The 20,614-nt window shown below is 40.2% G+C and overlaps 1 protein-coding gene across 9 annotated transcripts in view; it reads right to left on the reverse strand.

The window, feature by feature from the left end:
- ZFAT (zinc finger and AT-hook domain containing) overlaps positions 1 to 20,230 on the reverse strand; it is a 113,867-nt gene extending 93,637 nt beyond the window's left edge. For 3 of the 9 annotated variants that reach the window (XR_014953113.1, XM_085572591.1, XM_085572594.1), the window contains exons 1-2: positions 20,064 to 20,230; positions 20,020 to 20,032 (exon numbers count right to left, since the gene is read on the reverse strand). Coding sequence is in view for 2 of the 9 variants with exons in the window: in XM_085572591.1 (XP_085428717.1) it covers positions 20,020 to 20,032; positions 20,064 to 20,201 (151 nt within the window). In the remaining 7 variants the exon portion in view is untranslated. Of the gene's footprint in view, positions 1 to 7,301; positions 7,383 to 9,004; positions 19,877 to 20,019 lie in introns of those variants that run through there. The other 6 variants (XM_085572589.1, XM_085572585.1, XM_085572587.1 and 3 more) reach the window with 5 other exon arrangements.
- Positions 20,231 to 20,614: the final 384 nt, after the last annotated feature.

The following is a 20,614-nucleotide window of genomic DNA, read 5'->3' on the forward strand; positions in this document are numbered from 1 at the left end:
AAAGGAGAGGAATGGGGTGAGAGGGAAAGCAACCTCAGGATGGAACCGTTTCAGTCCCCATCTTCACGTTCCTATCAAAACTCCCACAACACTTGCATTCAATTCTGTAACAATTTTTTCTCTAAGTTATAAGAACCTTTATAATACTAAAATTTAGTATTTACATTGTATAATACTCATAGAGGAAATAGTGTGTATTACACCAAACTATTTTACTAAAAGCATTTCACTCGATTGTTGCACCTTCTCCTGATACTCTGATTTCACACCGTGGAATTGGGAGCATTCAACCATTCTGGCTTGATCATATTCACATACTACTTAGAAGCCTTAATTTTGTAAGTTTATAGCAGAATGCCTTCCTCCCACTAACAGAGCTGCAAGCAGAATGATATATTCCCCATTTAGCAGTCCTTATCACTTCCAAATGAAAATAATTTTTCAAGTCACAAGTTTTCCACTGCCAGATTATACATAAACTTCAGCAATTCAAGGTTGCTTGTTCTCCGTTTAGACCTGAAGAAAAATTACTGTATTCAAGATTTCTCAAGTTACAGAAACCCAATCACATCCAGTTTTCAAAGAAAGGTTTCCCTCTACAACACCAGAAATTGTTACTAGTAAGTGAATTTTGTTATTACAGCAGCATGCCAAGATTAACGAGGAAGTGGCATGCAGTCACTATGGATACCATGCTGACCTTCATTATTTTTGAGAATAAATAACTAAAAAGCCAGTGGTCATTTGCAACAAAGGCCTCTTCAGGCTGTTCCAAAGCTGAAAATTCCTATTTTACATTGGAAAGAAATAGGCTATTTCATGCAGAGGTAGGCACATGGTATTTGACTAATTAGGCTGCTGAGCATTAAGTTGCAATGAGCCATTTCTTTGGCTGCTTTCTTTAGTGCTTCTTAAGGAATAATGAAGGTTACTACAATGTTACCTGCCCAAAGAGAACAAATTCTCCACAACCTTGTTTTGTTTCACCATATACATCATCACAAAACTTCCCATCTACATGACAATGACATCGCTTGCTGCTTTATTGGATTCACTATCAACTATAAATACCTGCATAACATCTTACAAAGTATTTATATTTGTATAAAAGGAGTTGAAATTTTCATTCAAACGTGGTGTTGAAAAAGCCAGTGGCATTACAGGTGACAGCACAACTACATGCTTGAAAGACACCAATTTCTAGCAAAGTCCAGTCAAAACAGAAACGATACATTAATTAAGAAGCCTCTTCAGCTATTTTCCCAACCACTTTCTTCTTTTCAAACAAAAAAGTAGAGAGCATACTCCAATTTTCCTTAATGGCACAACCCTCTTGTTTTCATAAAGACTAAAAGCTCTGAAAATAACCAGGATTTTTTCTAATATCACAAGCTGAAGAACATTGGCTGCTGGCTTCTGTTAATGCCTTTAACTGTTTCTTTTGAGACACTAATAAAAGATACCATTCTTCGAAGCGTGCATTCCCCTCCTAACTCTACCCACAGAGAACACAAGGAATGGTGCAGATCTTCAATTATACATGAAGTCCTTCTGCCACCTGAAATTTACCTCTTTGTTATTAACAGCAACATAAGATCACCCGCCTAGGAACTGCTCTTCAGCTGTCAATACTCCAGAATAACAATAACAACAAAAAATTAAAATCCTTATTTAACTACCAGAAAATTTGTGAATGTTGGCTGTTGACTTCCATTGTGAAGTTATTCCTACTGTATTTAGATTTGTCTGGAGTTCAAGAATCCCTTTAATAGTTAGGATTTAATGTTTAATTCTCTTCTGGTCAATATGCATGACTTTAAAAAAACCCTCATGGGATTTCTCTCATGGAAAATCAGGATTTAGAAGAGACACCATTACAATACTGTTTGTGTTCATTCATCAGTTCCAAATCAAAGCCATGCAGATCACCAAGACTTACTGCAATTTTCCCAAGCCTCCATCATTAATTTACCAGTCACACTGAACTTCTATTTTACCTTTCATGAACACCTGGAGCAAAAAGTCCAGCAAAACAGGAAGGAGGAGAAAGAAGAGTATGAAGAAGCAAACAGCCAAAGAGCTTCCTCCTTCTCTTCCCCCACATCTTAAGACTTCCTCACTCTACAACCACCACCACCACTGAAACTCACTGTATTTGGGACCTCAGTTGCCATATAAAAATATTGAAATGGGAATGGAGCCCACGGAGTCTGTGTGTGCATGCTCGTGTGTTTGGAGCCAAGATCTTGTCAGTCCATCTGTCAGTCAAAGCAATTTAGCCTCAGATGCCCGATGCAAGCACAGAGTGATGAGAAATGACAGAGGCAGACAGATGTTCACTGTTGCCATGAGGTTTTTTTTGAAGTGATGCATATTAACCTGAAGAGAACTGAGAATTAAACATTAAAACCTAACTATTAAAGGGATCTTTGAACTACACTCAAATTGAAATACTTCAATTTGAAGTATTTCACAGTAAAAAGAAGAACTTCACAGCAGAAATCAAGAGCTTCCACTGTGAACTGCAGTGAACTTCTGACACCCACACAGAGTTCACTGTAGAACTACAAGTTAATACCCATCACAATGAATTACGGTGAAGCAGGAAGTGAACATGAGTAGTTTTAACACTGCATTTCCTGTGTATTTTCAGAAAACATGTTCAGCTTCTTTTGATCGCTAATACTTACAGTGCAACTAATAAATTCAGCACAAGAGGGAGAAAGACCTTTTAAACTGGGACATGAATTCTAACACAATAAAAGATTGAATCTAAAATTACCAAACGTAAAGAAAGAGGAAAAAAGTATCTTTGTATTTTAAATACGTCTGGGAAAGCATGAAAGTAGAATGTTACTAGCACACCTCAGATGCAATTTCAGTGAGGGCTGGATGCATACACCATATGAAATTATTTCAGTAAAACAAACAACTAGAAGTCTGTGTGGTAAATTGTTTTTATCTGACAAAAGGAGTTCTAAGGAGAAGAGACTACTGAGAAAGGATAATGGTGCGAGACAAAATAAAGTTCAGATCCTGATCCAAGATTACCCCACATCTTAAGTCTAAACAAAGTTCAAAAGTCATAAATTTAGAGTGCTCTGTCTAACAATGATGACAGCAGTTACATACCCCCTTCTTCCCCACCACAGTCTCATATTCCTCTGGCTGACCATCACAGCTCAGCCTAAAGAAACTGTAAGTTTATTTATGGAACAGCATCTTGGGTCTCCATGGGGTGGAGTACCATACCCAAGATGTCATTCAGGCCAATTAAGTCTTTATTTCAGGGAAGTTCTGCAGTAACTGGCAATCTCCACAGACACCACAGGAAGTAGGAAGCGCCTAATTCAAGGTCATTTTTCTTTAAAAATTAGCTAAAAAAATTTAAAACTCATCTACCACACTAAAGAGTTATCATAATGAATTACCCTCATAAAGTCCCAAACAGAAGGTTAACCTGCAATCAAGAACAGAAAACAGAAGAAACAATATTACCACCCTTACTTTTATTTCTCTTCTTAAGTACACAGTCATCCAGCTGTTTATATTGCTGTGCAACATACAGAAACATGCACTGTTATTTTCACTTTCTAGATTTTAAAATTTTCCAGCAGGACAGCCTCATCCCAATGCACAAGAGAAACCTGAACAACCAGAACTACAAAATTACAGGAAAAATATGAATACTGTGAATGTATTAGAATAGATTTCACACAAACAGTCCATCTTTTCCCTCAAGTTTCCATTGAAATATTCCTTTCTCAGTGTCAGCAAGAAATTTTGATTACACAACCTCAGTAGGTTTGACATTATACTGCTAACCATGCCATAGTTCTAATTTCGTAGTTTCAGCTATTTACCTCCTTTGGTCCCTCTTACAGGAAAGGAACTTTTGCCTCATTCCTGGTAAAGATCTACAGGGAAACTAGCTTGTTCAATGTGTGACAGATTATTGGAAATATTTAATAATAAACTATTAAAACAAATCACAGCTCCCTCTACCTGACTTATCTCCATGTTATACTGAAGATTCTTCCAACTGCTAATATGGGTGCATAATGTGTCTTTTCTTCTTCCAAGGTAAGTAATCTCACTGATCCAAGATGACAAAACTGTCTGTAAATCTGGGCTCTTTCATTTTAAAGGCATCTTTAAAGCATAACATTCAGAATATCTTCCAATCTGAAAAAACACAAAGAAGTTCATACCAGTGATCTGATTGCTCTAAGAGAGTGGAAGACAGAAGCTTAAGGACAAAAAACAACCTTAAACTTGACAAGAAATAGGAATAAAGAATACACCTAACAGATGTTCACTGCAGTGCCCTCTAAAAAATAATCTAAATATCAGGAATGCTGAAGATTGAATTATTTGTAGTAAATTCACTATTGAAGTCCTCTACACCTGCTGACTCAAACATGACTGAGCACAGATGGAAAAACCTCCCTAAAAAGACAGAAACCAAAAAATCTATAGATTTTTTATAGAAGTATGTCATTTGTTATGTAGGTTGTTTGGGGGCTCTTTTGAGTGGATATCAATTGAGTCTGGTGTCGCAGACTCCAATCAATGACACATTTAGCACACTCCTTCACTTAATGGCTTTTCACTCACATTTGCAATTATAATTCTCTGGTGATATCAGCTGCCAACAATAGTTCTCTGTAACACTGTGAGGGAACAAGCAGAGAACTGCAAGCAGACATTCAAAGTCCCTTTGCTTACCTTGCTGAACCAGGGCACATTTGGACAGACTGCCAACAGTAGGGTGCAACAACTAAGTCTGCAGCAATTACTAAATTGCTGCAGAAGCTAGTAAGGGCCAGGACACCAAGAGATCCACAGGGAATGTTCCCATTTTAAGGATAATCCTCTCTGAATGTATTCCAATCCTTCCAAATGAGTACAGTTGCAAGTATGACAAGTCCTGGCATCATCACACTGAATTCTGAAAGCAGAGTCTGGAGGCTGCTGCTGCAGCCTGTAGATCCTGCTGAAAGTACAGTGTCACAACCACCTATTTTCCCTGCTGTATAAAGAGCACTCAACTGCTCCACTGCAGTTATCCTGAAGGATATCAGACTGAGAAGCAATCTATACACTGGTATCAATCCTAACCTTGCTCCCCAGGCATATACACTTTTTAAAATTACTCTAAAGAAAATACACTCAACCCAGCAAGAATGCAAGTTACAAACATCAGTAAGTGCACAGCACTTGGGTTTAGAAAACATCTTTGTTCTTATGCAGAAGTTTTTGTGTTGTTTTTTTTAACAAAGCCAATTACTTGTTTTGCAATAATACTCAGGAGATCCATTCTTTTAAGCATACTCGTAATCCTGCTTCCACACAGGAAACAGTTCACGCCAGAACAGCACAGACATGGCATCCACTTCAGAATCAACAATCTCAAAATAAAACCAAAACCATACAGCATGAAATATTACAAAACTCCTTTTAACTACTTTCATACTAATTATCTCTATTTAAAATGCAGATTTCACCAAGTCCTTCTCAGAAAATAATTTTCAGGATTTACTGACAGTAATTGGAACCAGACACAGTGCACTGGCCAAACAGCTCATTTTGAAAACATTAACTCCATATTATAGAATCATTCTTACATCAGATCTGACACACAGGCTTGAAAAATTACTGCTTTCAGAGCCTCTCAAACACCATCTCCCCCAGAATCAAGCTACCTCTTTCAATAATTTATAACAAACAAGAATTATAATAGACTTTCCTAGTTTGTAAATTTTCCAGATAAATTTGAGTTATGTTTCCTACTTGGAACAACATAAGAGCTGAAATTTAGTTACTGGACTAATACAATACAAGGCATACAACTTTTTGAAGAAGACAAAAGTAGCATTTAGTAGGAATTTTTTTTTCCTAAATAATGAAAATAATTTTTGATTTTCATACCAACTGTTAAAAATTTTGCTTACCAACTACTAAATTAGTGGGGTTTTTTTCTAAATTCTACGCAGCATTACACCAAGATTCATTGAATCATAGAATATCCTGATTTGGAAGGGACCCATCACAATCATGATGTCCAATGCCTGGCCCTGCACAGGACACCCCATGAATCACACCATGTGTCTCTGAGTGCTGTCACCTATTGAAGCATCATGGCATTCACAAGAGGTTCCCACCATCCTTGTGCCTGACAACTCAAAACAGAGTCCCATCACCTTCTGGAAAGAACGTGGAAAATGCATGGATGAAATTAATTCTGATAAACTTAAGGAGTTAAAAAATATTTATCAAAGGCAGAGCACAGCCAACTCCTGGGGGGCTCTGATGAAAGTTGAATGGCCGAGAGAACATTCTTTGACTTCAGGACAACTTTCAGGACAGGTCTCCCACCACAGACTCACCTGGAGTCTGAGGTGTCTAGAGTTCCATGAAGAGAAGCTGGCCTGGAAAACTGGCCAGATCTCTGGATCACACAGGTGCAACCAGCAGCTGAACACCCAGCTCAACTCAGCCAGGTAGGACTCCAGGGGCCATCCCAGAGCTGCAAACACTCACCAGGAAGCTGGTGCAGAGCACACCCTCAGCAAACTGGCAGGGGATCAGAAGTGGAGGGGAGCAGGGAAGAGAGGGATCATACAGGGAATAGCAGCACTTTCACAAACATAGACAGATAAGCCCAAGAATGGGGCCAAACCAAACCTCATCAGGCCCAGGGCAGGAAAGCAAAGCTGTGCCCCAGGGCAGAAGAACCCCATACCCCCAGCACAGGCTGGGGAGGGCTGGCACAGCACCAGCTCTGCAGGAAAGGGCCAGGGCACTGGGGCAGACACCAGAGGGAACAGGAGCCAGCGGGAAGGGGGTGATCCCTGCCTGGCCAGACGCTGGCAGGGTCACTGCACACATCTGGTGCCCAGGTGGGGACCCCACTCCAGCAGGAGCCTGAGCAACCAAGGAGGGTCCAGCCATAGGTACCCAGGTAGTCAAAGGCCTCAGGGGCATCACCCACAGGGAGAGGCAGAGGGAGACGGGCTTGCTTTCTCTGGCACACAGAACAACAGGACCTTCTGAGAGTGTCTACAGCTACACCAAGATGGGAGCTGTAAAGACAGGGCAGACAAACACCCTCAGCCCTGGCAGACAGGATAAGGAAGAGCAATGGCCACAAAAGGTACCATGGAATACTCAGGTTGGACACAATGACAATCTTTTTCACTAGGAGGGTGGTGAAAAGCAGGCACAGGTTTCACATGGAGGCCATGGGTTTGCTGCTCTTGAGGGTTTTCACTGCTTCAAAGGTCAAAGCCATGACTTACCTCACCCAGTGCTACTTCTATCCCTGCTTTGAATGAGTGGCTGGACCAGAGACCCCCAGAAGCTTCTTCTGACCATTACACCTGCAACACCATAATTCATTAATTCCTGTGATATGCTTCCAGCAATTATAGCCTTGTTTCTATCATTGTCCTCAGACATAATGAAGTCGATATTGGATACAGAACTAACTATATCTAACTAACTATGCAGTCTTCTCTATAAATAACTAGGTGTTACCAATAGATTCCACTGTCAGCAGGTCCAACAGTTCTGAAATCACAAATACTTGATGTTACCACTATTTTTATTAGGTGAAGCCAAATATTTTAAGAAAATAAATTACAGAGAAAATAGAAGTTGAATACCTAAGCCTACTGTATTTAAATATGCTGACAAACCCTGTCCCATGGTCACTCCTGTAGATGACTCATGTTCTTCCAGAAAAAGAACCCTTCAAGATTGTAACTTTATGCCAGTGTATTAAAGAACAAGCAATATGAAAGATATTTTTACTTAGCTTGCATGCAAGGACTCCCTCAAAACTGAAAAAAGGCAGCAGACTGTTTCCTACAATACCCTATATTGAACATGGAAACTTTAAAATGTTACTCTGAAACAGTACACAGGAATGTCTTACATTTAAGGACTGACGACTGATTTTCAGACTCTATCTTTTTTCCCAGAAGATCTAATTTTTATTTCCTCCCAGTACTGAATACAGCTTCTCAAACAGTCATAAACTAAATACTGAAGAGGGACAGTATGACCCAAACTATTTTTCAGTCACACTACAAACAAGTGCAGGGCCTCTGTAATAATCAAAATTAAACCATTTACAGTAAACAAACAGTTTAAAAGTAACTCAGGAGTAGAAGAACTGGTTCCTACAACTTATTCCCACAACAGTGCAGTTTAAGCAACAATTCAATGCAACCAATGAAATAGCTTGGTGAAGTGGAAACCTACATCATTACCTGGTATTAAAATCCAGGGGTTTGGGTACTTCTGGTGCAGCAAATCTGAAATTCCCACACTGTCACCAAGTTTCAAACTAACAAGGAGAGCTACTCAATTTTATCAAGACTAGAAGCTAAAATGAACTCTCTTTCTTGTGTTGACTGATGCTTTTCATACTTTTTGGTTAACTAACTAAAGCAGGTCTCTAAAAAAAACACAAACCCCAACCCTCTGCCCACATTAGTGGGTAGTGTACTGCAGTTGGAGGAGATCTGCAAAACCATAGTTTGTGCTGAAGACAGTATTTAAACTACATGTACCCCAGGGTATCTCACTTCAGAACAGCCTCTAATCCTGCCTAAGGTCTAAATATCCATAAACCAAACCCATTGGTGAGGTCTGGAAGCACATGCTTCAATTCTGATTCTTTTAAAACATGACTTGCATGTTCAGCAGGATCAGCAATAAAGAATGCCAGTACACAGCCTACAGTGACAGGCATTCTGGAGATAACACACAGTTGTTCTCAAGTTAATCTTGAAGCAATTTTTATTAGCTCTGCAAAATACAGAGTAATACAAGAATATAACAACTACGTGTAGCTGAATTTTGTGTTGTACCTCAAACAGAAAACAACTGCGCAACAAGAACATCATTTAATGCAACTTAGCATTGCTTTATAATTATCTTAATGAGGGAGGCTGTTGCACAATGACTGTTCCAAAACCGTGAAAAGAATACTCACACCACAGAGCCCGGCTACTAGTACACTTTCAGGATGGTTTAAATTGAACATGGCAAAAGCACTGTGACAGAGGGTAGTCATGTTCTCTGTCTTCCAGCTGAGGGATTCCTAGTTCTTCTACCACTGCAGGACTTTTTGGATTTCATGATGCAATTTTCTTGGACAACCACTATATTAGCTACAAAATAATCCTGGAAAGAAATAGAGGAAAACAGATGAGTTTTCTGCAATAGCCAGCAGATGATTCCAATCACTGGAGAGCAGTTCAATCCTCAGCACTGAAAGGAGGGCACTGCATGGGCCAGGACTGCCTGTTTTGGTGGCACTGCAGTGCTAAACCAAGATAGGTGAATTGTTTAACCACAACAGAACCCTCCCTTTCCCCAGCTCCCTACAAAGACAACAATACTAAGGACATTTGATAACAACATTTTGAGTGGGGAACACTAAAGTGATCAAGATTCAGATCTCAGAGAAAGAGTAAACAACAGAAAATTAATTTGGCAAAACCACACTTCTTTATATGTAGTATTAACTTTGCAACCATTTAGATGCAGCTTTAATACTTCCCTGCCTTGCAAGAGGAACCTGACATTTGGAAAACAAAAAAATCACCAGAAGAACATGAAGCTGCTTTTCACTCTCTGCATCGAAGTTCACCCCCACCACAAGTCTGAACACTCTCCTTCAGCGTCCTCTGTTAACACTGCACATTAACATGGAGCTCTTCCCACAGGCTTCTGTGCCAAACACAGTCAGCAGACTCCACCTCCATGGAAATCAGCTGAGCAATTCCACAGCAATCACTTCTCCTAAATGCTGGAAGGAGTCCCAAGTCTGTTTTCCGTTCCCAATGCCCCACTTCCCAGTACTTGGTACAGTGCAGGTTAGTCCCAAAAGCATCCAGCCCTTGGGGAGGCCAAGGCAAACCAAAAGAACACAAGAATAAACGAAAACGTTTCTGAGTAGTCAGAAGCCTCTTAAAGCACCTCAGGCAAAAATCTCCTTGAAGACTTTGCTGGTATAACACATTGCTGAATACAAATATTCCCAAAAAATATCTGTGAAAACCTCCACCCAAGGATGTGGTTCTAACCTCCTTCACTGACTGGAAATGACACGCGTGCTGCTGACACATGAGCATCAGTTATTTCATTAGGTCAAGGATACAGCTCTGCAGAATTAGCATCAGTGATGCAAGCCAAGCCCAAGAATAGAGCTCCCACACAAAAATGTCATTAAATCTGGACTTTCTGCACTAAAGATTTTATTTTATATATAAGAGCCTGAAATAAAGCTCATTAGAGCTAGGCATCAACCATAACAAATCAGCAAAAAAAAAAATTAAAGCTGCCCCCTTCATATGAAAAATATTTACAAAAATAGAAAATAAGCAAACATATGGCTCTTCATAGGAATCCTGCCACACTCAGTTCATGAACCAGACAATGTCCCCTGGAAGAGGTTTGAAGTGCAAGGATGCAACAGTCCTTAAGATTTACTTCACCTGTTGAAAGAGCCAAGACCATATTAGCTCAATAGAAATGCTGTAAAATCACAAAAAATTCCTCTGAGCAATTAATGCTATTTAAAAAAAAAAATCAACTTCATGCAAAGTCTTTAACTTTCTTACAGAATGTGAAGCATTCAAATATAGCTGGTGCTAGAGCAAAAAGCATCATGATTTCAATGCTGCTGATGATTGAAATCAGCAGCATTTCTAGAACAAATAGGTTTTGTGGAAATTGCTAAAAGTTACTCTGTACAATGGGACCTACAAATGCACACTTAAGGAAATGCTGCAAACACAGGCTTCCAGTCATTTGTGTACAATAAACTCAAGCACCAAAACTCACCACTCTTGCACAAAGCCATAGTCAGCTGCCTTAGGCTCTGCTTAAATGCAATAAACAGAATCATAGTTGGCAAAATCTGTCAAGCTCTGTACTTAAGTGAAAGCTAATATTTAATCTTGCCAACACCAACTTCACTAAAACATTACTTAAAAGTACAACACCTCAAACTAATTATATTTTACAATTTAAACCAGTAGCTTGAAAGACAGGAAACACCAGAGTTATCAATAGCCTGTATACCACAGTGCTTCAGCCTCCAATGATCTGCAAGTCCCATATGTTCAAAGATTAACCAGACAGCTAAAATAACTTGATTCTACAGAGGAGGAATAAATGACTGAAGCGAACAGCCACATAATTCAAGTTACCAGCAGATTATAAACTGTCTAAACTATTAAAAAGTGTATTTGTAGTGTATCAGTAAACTGACAGAAAACTCGTAGTCACTTCATTTAAAGCAGGCAACTTAAGAAAACCTTACCCCTTCTCCCCACCACCACCACCAACAAAAAAAAAATATTATTAACAGTCTTTGAAAATTGCAGCAGAGGTTTGGTTTCACTGGGATGTCCGACACTCTCAGGAGAAATTTAAAAGTAGTATTACACATTACAGTGATTCAAGCTGTGCAAATAAAGGTCTTGTTTTTTAATTTCTATATAAGCAAGAAGTCAGGTATTGTTAACTACAAGAAGGAGCATCATACTCAAGTTCGTGTTGTGTAAAAGAGCAACAGACTTCTCCCTGATCTTGCAATATACAACTTCACATTAACATACAAAATCAGAGCTTCCATCAGTTTGTTAGAACTAAGGAATGTTTAAGTGCACAGATTCATTAAACTTAGATGAGATTTTACTGCTTCTAGTTAATATTTGGCAAAACCTGACTCTTAACTGAAACATCAGCTTAGCAGACCCTGATCTAACTAGTGTTTATCAAGACAAGTAATTCAGTCATCATATTCAAAGCAAAAAACTCATCATAAAATTTTAATTAGGTTTCTGAACTCAAAGCAGTCATGCAAGCTGAAATCAAGTGAAGAATGCAAGACCAAACAATCATGCCTAATCACATAATATCTAAGGATATCAACTACTACATTTATTTTGTAATTAATAATATTAAAATCATTGGATCAGATTCTTTTTTCAAGTGAGAGTAATCAAAAACAGAAAGGGAGTCAAAATAGACAGATGAGTAGTTTAAGAAAATAACACAGATTTCCTTGTTAAAGAATCTGTCTTGTATCACAGCTGAGTCAAGTCTGAACACTGCAGGTTCTGTTCTGCTAGAGATATGCACAGCAATCTTCATAAAGCCCAAGAAGTCACCTTCACCTCCCTTAGCATTTCCTTGAAACACTCCCTTGATATATTCAGAACAGATGAGAGGCAGGTTGCAGAAAAACTGGCTGCCTTGATACCAGAACATTCCCAATGTTCCAGTGACCTGAAAGTACCTGATCCTGTCAGCAGACAGCTTAGTTGTCCCACTGCAAAGGGCTGTGTGAAATTTGTCCTTGACCTACAGGGAGAACCAAGGGTTATGCTCACAGAACCACCACCAAGAAAACATTCCTGAACACTGCCTTTGTTGTTCGGGGATAAAGTACACACCTGTCAAACTAATATTAAAAATTAGTTAGCTGTAGTATTTCTTATCTTAACCTAATTTGATAGGAAAAAATGTGTTTACTTATCATTCTACATGTGAGTGAAATATTGATTGTTCTTAAGTTAAAGTTTTACTGGGTAAGTTTACTGAACAATAATTTAAGATAAGCAAAACTACAGAAGAAGCAGACTAGGGAGAAGATGAGAAAGAATATTTATTTACAAGCATGATCTGTATATAATCAGACGATTTTGTTAAAGTTTACCAGCAGGGCTAAAAATGTATCACATGAGGTCTCTATAAAATGCTCAAGATACTCTCAGAAAACATGGAGTTAACAAAACACATTATACTAATCATATGAGCATGTTGCAAGCAAGTTCATTAAAGTACCGATGCATATCAAACATGAACCAGTAGGCCAGCAAATGAATATGGACAAAATGGAAAAGCAACTCTTTCAACACAAAGCTGCCCACCTCCAGCCAGAGCCCTAGTGAGGATGAGGTAAAAAAATGGAAGATGTGATGGAAAACTGATTAATTTTAACTTTGAATACTTAAATCTAACACTAATGAGAGACTATTACTGTCTTGTCAGGCCCAACAGCAGAGACCTGCTTTAAAACTCTAGGTAAGAACAACCAGATGTGTCACCATGTGTTAAACTAGAACACAATTTTCTGTCTGTTCTGCTTTTACCCTTTGGTTGCCCATTTCAATCTTAAGTCTGTCTATTTTGTTTGCCTTGAACTGAGGATATAGGGAAAGGAGACAATTTGGTGAAAGCTAAAACACCTGCTCTGTGCCAGAAGCCCCAAGAAGTACTCAGAGAGGTGCTTGGAAGCTCACGCGCTGAGAAGCATTTTCTGCCAAGATGCAAAGGGTCAGCAGGGCATCTTCTGTTGCCAAAAAGCACTTTCCAGAAGCTACAAATCTGAGCCTTTCCTGGGAGTTATCAAGAGTACACAACACAGCTCCCCACTCACCCAAAACTGCAAACTCACGCTGTGATTTCTGCATGTGGAAGTCCCCATGAAAGGCAGAGCACGGCCACTCGGAGCGGAGAATGGAGCAGTTTTGACAAGACACAGACACCAGCTCAGCCTTCAGAACACTGGGAAACACAGAACATCTGCAGCCCTGCATTTGGCTGAACCCTGCTGTATCTGCAGAGAGAACAATGAAGTGCATGAATAAAGCCCTCTGAGGCTCAGCTGGCAGTTTGATTTATTATACTCATGTTAAGCCTCCAATGTTCATTCTCTGCATAGCTCGGATACAGCAAAGGATTTGGTTTGGACTAACTTACTTTACTTCTGTATTTTTTACATAAAATGCCCATGTTCTTACAAATTTCACTAATACCACTTTGATATCTAACATGTTGATTCAGTGTGAAACATCAGAATTAAACAGCCTTTTAGCTTCCTCATTCCCACAGGATTCACCATGCCCTCAGACACGAAACAATCTTATCTAGGGCACTTCTTGTGAGTATTTTAATCATTTTCCCTTTATCTTTCTAACCTTCACTTCTGCAGAAATACAGACTACATTTGCTCTACCTTCTTGTGCTATTAAGACTCTTTACCGCTGTTCAGACTGAGGCATGTTAATACAGTGTACAAGGAGCAAACTGGTACTACTAAAGGATAACTGCAGGCATGCAAAATTATCTATACTAAATAAATTTTAAACTGAAAGGTGTGTTGTGATCCTTCCATTCTGCCAGCTTAGACAATGCCTCTTTTTTGGGAAGTAGGGCATTCTCCAGTTAGACCAGTTCACTACTCTTCTAGCCAATGGAACTTTCTGAGAAAGAAGAAAGCAGGAACATTTTGAAACAAATACAAACAGAACCAACTTACTACTGATCAACTGGATCTCAACACACTCTCATATGTATACCTTATTATTACAAATTGATATTATAACCTTTTTCAAGTAAGAATCAGAAGGGAAAGAGGGCTTTTTTTGTTCTATTTCTGGATTTATTTATTTTCTACAATCCTTAGCATTGCACGAGAGGTTACAGGATCAATCATTCACCAGTGCGGCCATCCCCTCCTGCTCTTCTTTCCATTCCACACTCCAACAGGGCATCCCACCAACGATCTGGAAAAGACCTCTGAGCCAGGCAATGAACACTCCAGCCACACAGCCACCCAGAATTTTCCAATAAATTACATAAAGTTATGTAAACAATTTATCACAAATAAGTCTTACTGACTTCCAGACCTTTTCAGAAAAAATAAACTAATCTATCATACCACAGGTTCAGGCACTAAGATTTTGAATCATTTTAATATTATTCCATGTCATGCATGCCAAAGGTAGATCTCAATAAATTTGCAGATGAAGTCTATAGCAAACTGAACAGATTTTTTTTAATGTTTTCCAGTCCCTGATAGTTCTGAAAGCACTAACTTCTCCCTCATCCCAGAAGTTCCCATGACTTTGGTAGGCATGCCTTCACCCTCATATACACTTCTAGCTTCAAGATTTTTACCTCTCTGGAGTATGAACACTGATCACAACAAAAAAATCCCCAGCACATTCACCAAACCCAAAATGCAGCAGCATGCAACCAGCATACTGACAGACTATTCAGCTTGTTCTCAATCTGATTATTCACGTGTTCTGTACTGACTGCCATCTGCCCACTCCTCCTCCTGTCTGTATCTGACACACACTTTGTGCCATCTCATAAGCCTTTTTTTTTTTTTTAGCACTTCTCTGCACATTTCCTTCAGGACACTGCTACACAGAGGGAATAAACTGCATTGTAAAATTGTTTCCTGGTGCTCCACAGGCATTACATTTCAAATCAACTCAAATTTAGAAAATGTTTTGCCACGTGACATTCAAAAAAACCCTATATACTTATCTTTTGCTTTTAAAATATTTATATATATATATATTATGAATGCAGATAAATTATACATATTAAATATATGTATAAATATATTTACATACATATCTAAGACAGAAGATAGATTCAAGACAAAGGCAGCCACTACTCACACTCATTTTTTTCCCCATTTAAACTGCAATTTGAGCACTAATCATCAGAAGACATATATCAGAGTAAGCACACAGGTATTTTTATTTTAGACAGACAATCCACTCCTTCATAGAACTTGACAGTTATCTCTATTAACTCCATGGCTATTGTAGCCAAATCTTATCATGCACTGAAAAGGACACTGGGATTAATTGTGTAGTTCCAATCTGGCCCTTTTGTTAGTATCAGGAATGCTCATTCCCCAAGTTGTACATGACAGTCACTTAAAACTCCATCTGGCTTTTATGATTTACACCAGGAACTTCTGTGCTAAGAGTTCATGGATGTATTAACTGCACTGAGGGTTTTGGGATTTTTTTCCCTCTCTCTTAAAGAAAAAAGTTCACAAATAGCTCAAGTATGAACAAACCTGCAAATGCCTGTTAGCACTCAGAAATTTAGGAAGAAACAAAGAAAGATTTTCTGCTTCTTTACACACGGCTTGTTTGAAAAATGTGGAGAAAAATAAATGCAAAAGATCCTTCTCTTTACGCTCTCTTTTGCTGACCTTTAGACCTGACACCCACTGCATCCGGTGGGAAATTTTTTCCAAGAGCCAGGCTTTTTGTAAGCAGATTTAAGCATCCAGATCACATTTTATTTGCCCACATCTACTAAAAAAGCTACCAATTCATAACATATATATGGACTTTCATATCTACATAAGTATCTGTCACACAATATAGTATAATTAGCAGAATCTTGAATGTGCCATGTGAAAGTACTTTTGAAGCTTGGGGTTTTTTGGGGGAGGTTTTTTTTTGTTTTTGTTTTGTTTTTTTACAATATTTCTTATTATAGATGCTACAAATCTCTGCCTAGTCTCCTGTATGTGGTTTTAAAACATATTTGCATATCCTCCATAAATAAAAAAACCACTAGGAAAAGTCCATGCATCCCTATCTTTGGTCAATAGAAGTAATACTGGTAACTCAATTTCCTTCTCAAAATATAATTTCAAATTTCTCTTAGATGTTTTGCCAATAAATGTCCTTAAACTTGCAAGAATAGCTTACTTAAAGGAATCTGTTCAGTTTTTCAGCATCTAAGGACTGCACCTGTCTTTTTTAGATAACCAGTCCCCTTGTCAAGTCTTGCATTCCTCTTGTTTCTTCCCTAAAACGAGAAACTGTTTTGTGCAGTATGGGGCAAGTCACTCTGGAAAGTCACAGGAAAAGATTTCTGTTACTTCCACAGAGAACATCAGCATTCCTTTCCAGGTGCATTTCTCCAGGTCAACCCTTCTTCCCTCTGTAGGTGGTTCTCCTACAGAGCTATAAATCTCAGAGTCTTGTACATGGCTGTGCCAGATCAGTGCTCATAAGGAAACTTTCCAGCTGCTCCAAACAAGCCATGGAGTCAGACAAGGACAAGCACATTCACCAAGACAGGTAATCAGGAATTTGGCTCCCTCACACTGCTACAGCACTAACAAAAGAAACTGAAGTATGAAACATTAGACACTGTTCAAAGAAGGTGCTCTGTTTACTTAGAAATAGATTATGCACATTGCTTTACTGCAGGATTTTATGCCAGCAAGTTTCAGCTAGATTTAGCAAGCAAGAAAAACAGAATAAATGTTTGGGTTTAGTGCTTATAATGGAGGGTTTGTTTCAATTTCACCCATCAAGTGGCAATACTTTCATTACACATGATTAAATGCTAACTTCAAGGACAAGTTTGAAGGATCAGCATCTGAAGACAATTCCTCTCAAAGAACTTGTAACAAGAAGTGTGCAGTGACAGTGTAATAAAAGCCTTTATTTTCCAGTCTTAATATTATCGAGGCTTCTGTTGACACTGAAGTCCTTTGGGTTTTATGGCTGTTTTATCACCAGCCATCAAAACTGCATTAGTGGCCCATCTACATGAGATACAGATCAAGGCTTCAGTCCAGTAAAACCTGTCAGATGACTTCACAGTGGTTACAGCTCTGTTACCAAAAGGAGTAGGGGACAAGCTGTGTCTCACTCCAAGTTATTCCTCAGATGTCTCCTAGGACACGGTTATGCTCCTGGCTCATAGGAAACTTGCATGGAGACATTTGAGACAAGCAGCAGCTCTCCACTCCCGTAAGATAACGCCAGTGAATTATCATGCATGAGAACAGCAGGACAGGATGTACAGTGTGAGCTTACATAAGACACAAGGCACTGCTGGGAACCAGCACAAGTGAACAGCATAAATGGCTCAGAAAATGCTGATGTCACTCGTGTACATTCGGCTTGTGCTGGCCAAGTTTCTCTGAACCCAACACTGGCCTTTCTGGCTGCTTGTAAAACCTCACTGTCTGCTCTGCTATAGCCAGATCTCAAAAAGGAACTTGTTTTCAAAAACCTGTGCTTCTTTGTAATGAGAGTTGTTTTTAAGATGAGCAAGAATCTAAAGAAAAACATAAAATGTAATGGAGAACTGGAAAAAGCATGTAATTGTGTAAACAAACACTTACTCCTAATACTTACTGAGAAAATAGTTCAAGCACAACTTACCCATTTTAAAACATGACCTCTGCAAACCTACTAAGGTCAATGAGACTTACAGTAGTTACTCAGTGAGCCCTGCTTGCATAAATTAAAGATGCCTAAGGGTAGCTATGAAACCAGGTATTTGATTTTTCCAGGGCACCTACATATTAAGAATTAACAATGAATTGCCATTCTACCAGAGCAGCTTTCAAGTTCTTTGAAAAAAAAAAAAAAGAAAAAACACAAAACCCAAACCAAACCAGGTTGTGCTTACCTCCTCTTCAACACAAAAGCTTTCCTATTTAACGTTAATCTGATTATGGAAGTTTCATATTAAATTGAGTAGGTAAGTGAGACACTATATATTGAATTACTTTCAAAAAATCCCCAATGTATGAAGCAATCATTGCTTCTTCCTGGTGTATCCTTATACAATATATAAAAAAGATTAGAAAAAAAAGATGAGTAATCTAGCTGCACTAGTCAATATTAAGCAAAACTGTAAAGAGAGAAAACTTATTTCACTCAGGTCAGGATTTGCAGCAGCAACTCCCAGCTCTGTGCTTGGCTGCTTCCATTTGTTATTGCAGTGGCTGCACTTCAGGCAGTGTGTGAACCATGACAGTCAAATCCTTCAGCTTCAGGACTCCTGTATTTAGGTTTTACCTATGAAATACAGGAAGCATTCTGATTTGCCACAGAGAGCATCCTATAAGGTGAGGAGAAAAATACTGTTCCTTAAACTAACACTGCTTTTATTACAGGTACTACGAACTTATTGTCACTCCCTTTAGTATTTCCTTTCAAAAACACCATGTAGTTCAGAGATGTCAACTATCAGGGATAATCCGCTACATTAGAAATTCACAGGGTTTCCTTAGCAGTGGAAGAGGACACCACACAGCTTTGTCCCAAACAGAAGTGGAAAAAAAACCCCATCCTTAAAGTACTTGCAGTGTGAAATAGCAACTCTTCAAAAGCACACACTACATCAAAATATGAAACGTAAGATGACCACAGTGCAAATCACAGGTTATAAAATGTCTTTTAAGCATCCAAGTGTGGCTACAACAGTTCACATCCTGCCTAGAACCTTTCTGCTTCTGTGACAGAAATAGCATCACTATCTACCCTTTATTACTACAGCAGATAAGCATTTCACAGTCATTAGTATGTTTATCTACAGAATGTTTTTGGAAAGCACCGCTATTCCCAATTCATAAGCAATGAGAGGACTGACTGGTGCAGAAAGACTGAACCAAGGTCACAGTGTAAGTCAGCGGTAAAGTAAGAAACTTCACCTGCTTTTGCCTTCCTGCAACTAATACTTTCTATTAATGAGCCATTGCTGCTCCTCTAAATTATTCTTTCAGCAGGAAGAAACAACAGACCGCCTGTGGCATTCAAACTCTACATGCTAACAGCAGCTCTGCTCCAGGGTTTGCTAAAAAAAAAAAAAAAATCACACCCAAGGGCCTTGTTCCGTACTGTCACAGAATCCTGCTTGCCACTGGGCTGCTGCAGAGGAAAAAAGGAATATGCATATAAATATTATTAGACAGCTTGCCTCGTTTGCGACCCAGCGCTTTCCCTAGAGAAACAAAACGCAGGCCTCGCATAGTTTTACTCCCTCACGCCACAGACCACCGGGCAAGGGCAAAGTGCAGGGAGGAAGGGACAGCCAACTGGGAGACAAGTTATGCAAAGCTGGGGCCGGGCCGGGGAGCAGCGCTCCCTAAGGCCCACAGGGAAAAAACCCAAAAAACCAAAAAACCAAAAAACCCTGCTTCTGCCGGCGGGTCACGGGGGTCAGAGCCGGGGTCGGACCCGGCACGGGCGCAGGGCTCCCGTGCGACCCGCAGAGCGCAGGGAGCGCTCTGCAGCTCCCCCGCCGCCGCGGGGACCCCACACCCGGCGTCCTCCCACAGGCGGCACCGACCCAGCCCCGACACCCTGCTCGCCGCCTGTCCCCCGCCCCAAGCTCGGCCGCGGAGCGCCGCTCCTGCCGTACCTGTGCGGGGAGGCGGCGGGGACCGAGGGGCTGCGCCGCCCGGCCGGCGGGTCCCGCGGAGGCTGCCGGAGCGGCCGTGCCCCGCCGTGCCCCGCTGCCGCCGCCGCCGCCGCGCTCGCCGCCCGTTTGACCTTTCCGTGTCTCCGCCGCCCGTCCCCGCCGCCCTCTGACGTCACCGCCATGGCAACCAATCCCCGCCCTCTCCTGGCCCCGCCCCCCAACCCGGGCGCGCGCGCGCGCACGCGCCCACCGGCGGGAGGGGCGGGGCCGCGCGCGCGCCCCGCGGCCAATGAGCGCGCGCCGGGGGCGGCCCGGCCCCGCCCCCCGGTGTCACCCTCAGGGCACGGGGCCGGTCATAAAGAGATAACTCCGATATTACATATATTTACATTATATATCTGTGTGTATATATGCGTGTGTGTGCGTATATCTCTGTGTGTGTATATATCTATATATATACATGTGTATGTATATACTTTTTTCCCAGTGCACAAGCAGGATTCTGAGACAGTACAGAACAAGGCCCCTGGGGGCAATATTCTTAAATTTATTTTTTTTCTTAAGCAAACCCTGGAGCAGAGCTGCTGTCGGCTGC

Source organism: Lonchura striata, chromosome 2 (genome assembly GCF_050655825.1).
Source record: "Lonchura striata isolate lonStrDom1 chromosome 2, ASM5065582v1, whole genome shotgun sequence".
Lineage (NCBI taxonomy): Eukaryota > Metazoa > Chordata > Aves > Passeriformes > Estrildidae > Lonchura > Lonchura striata.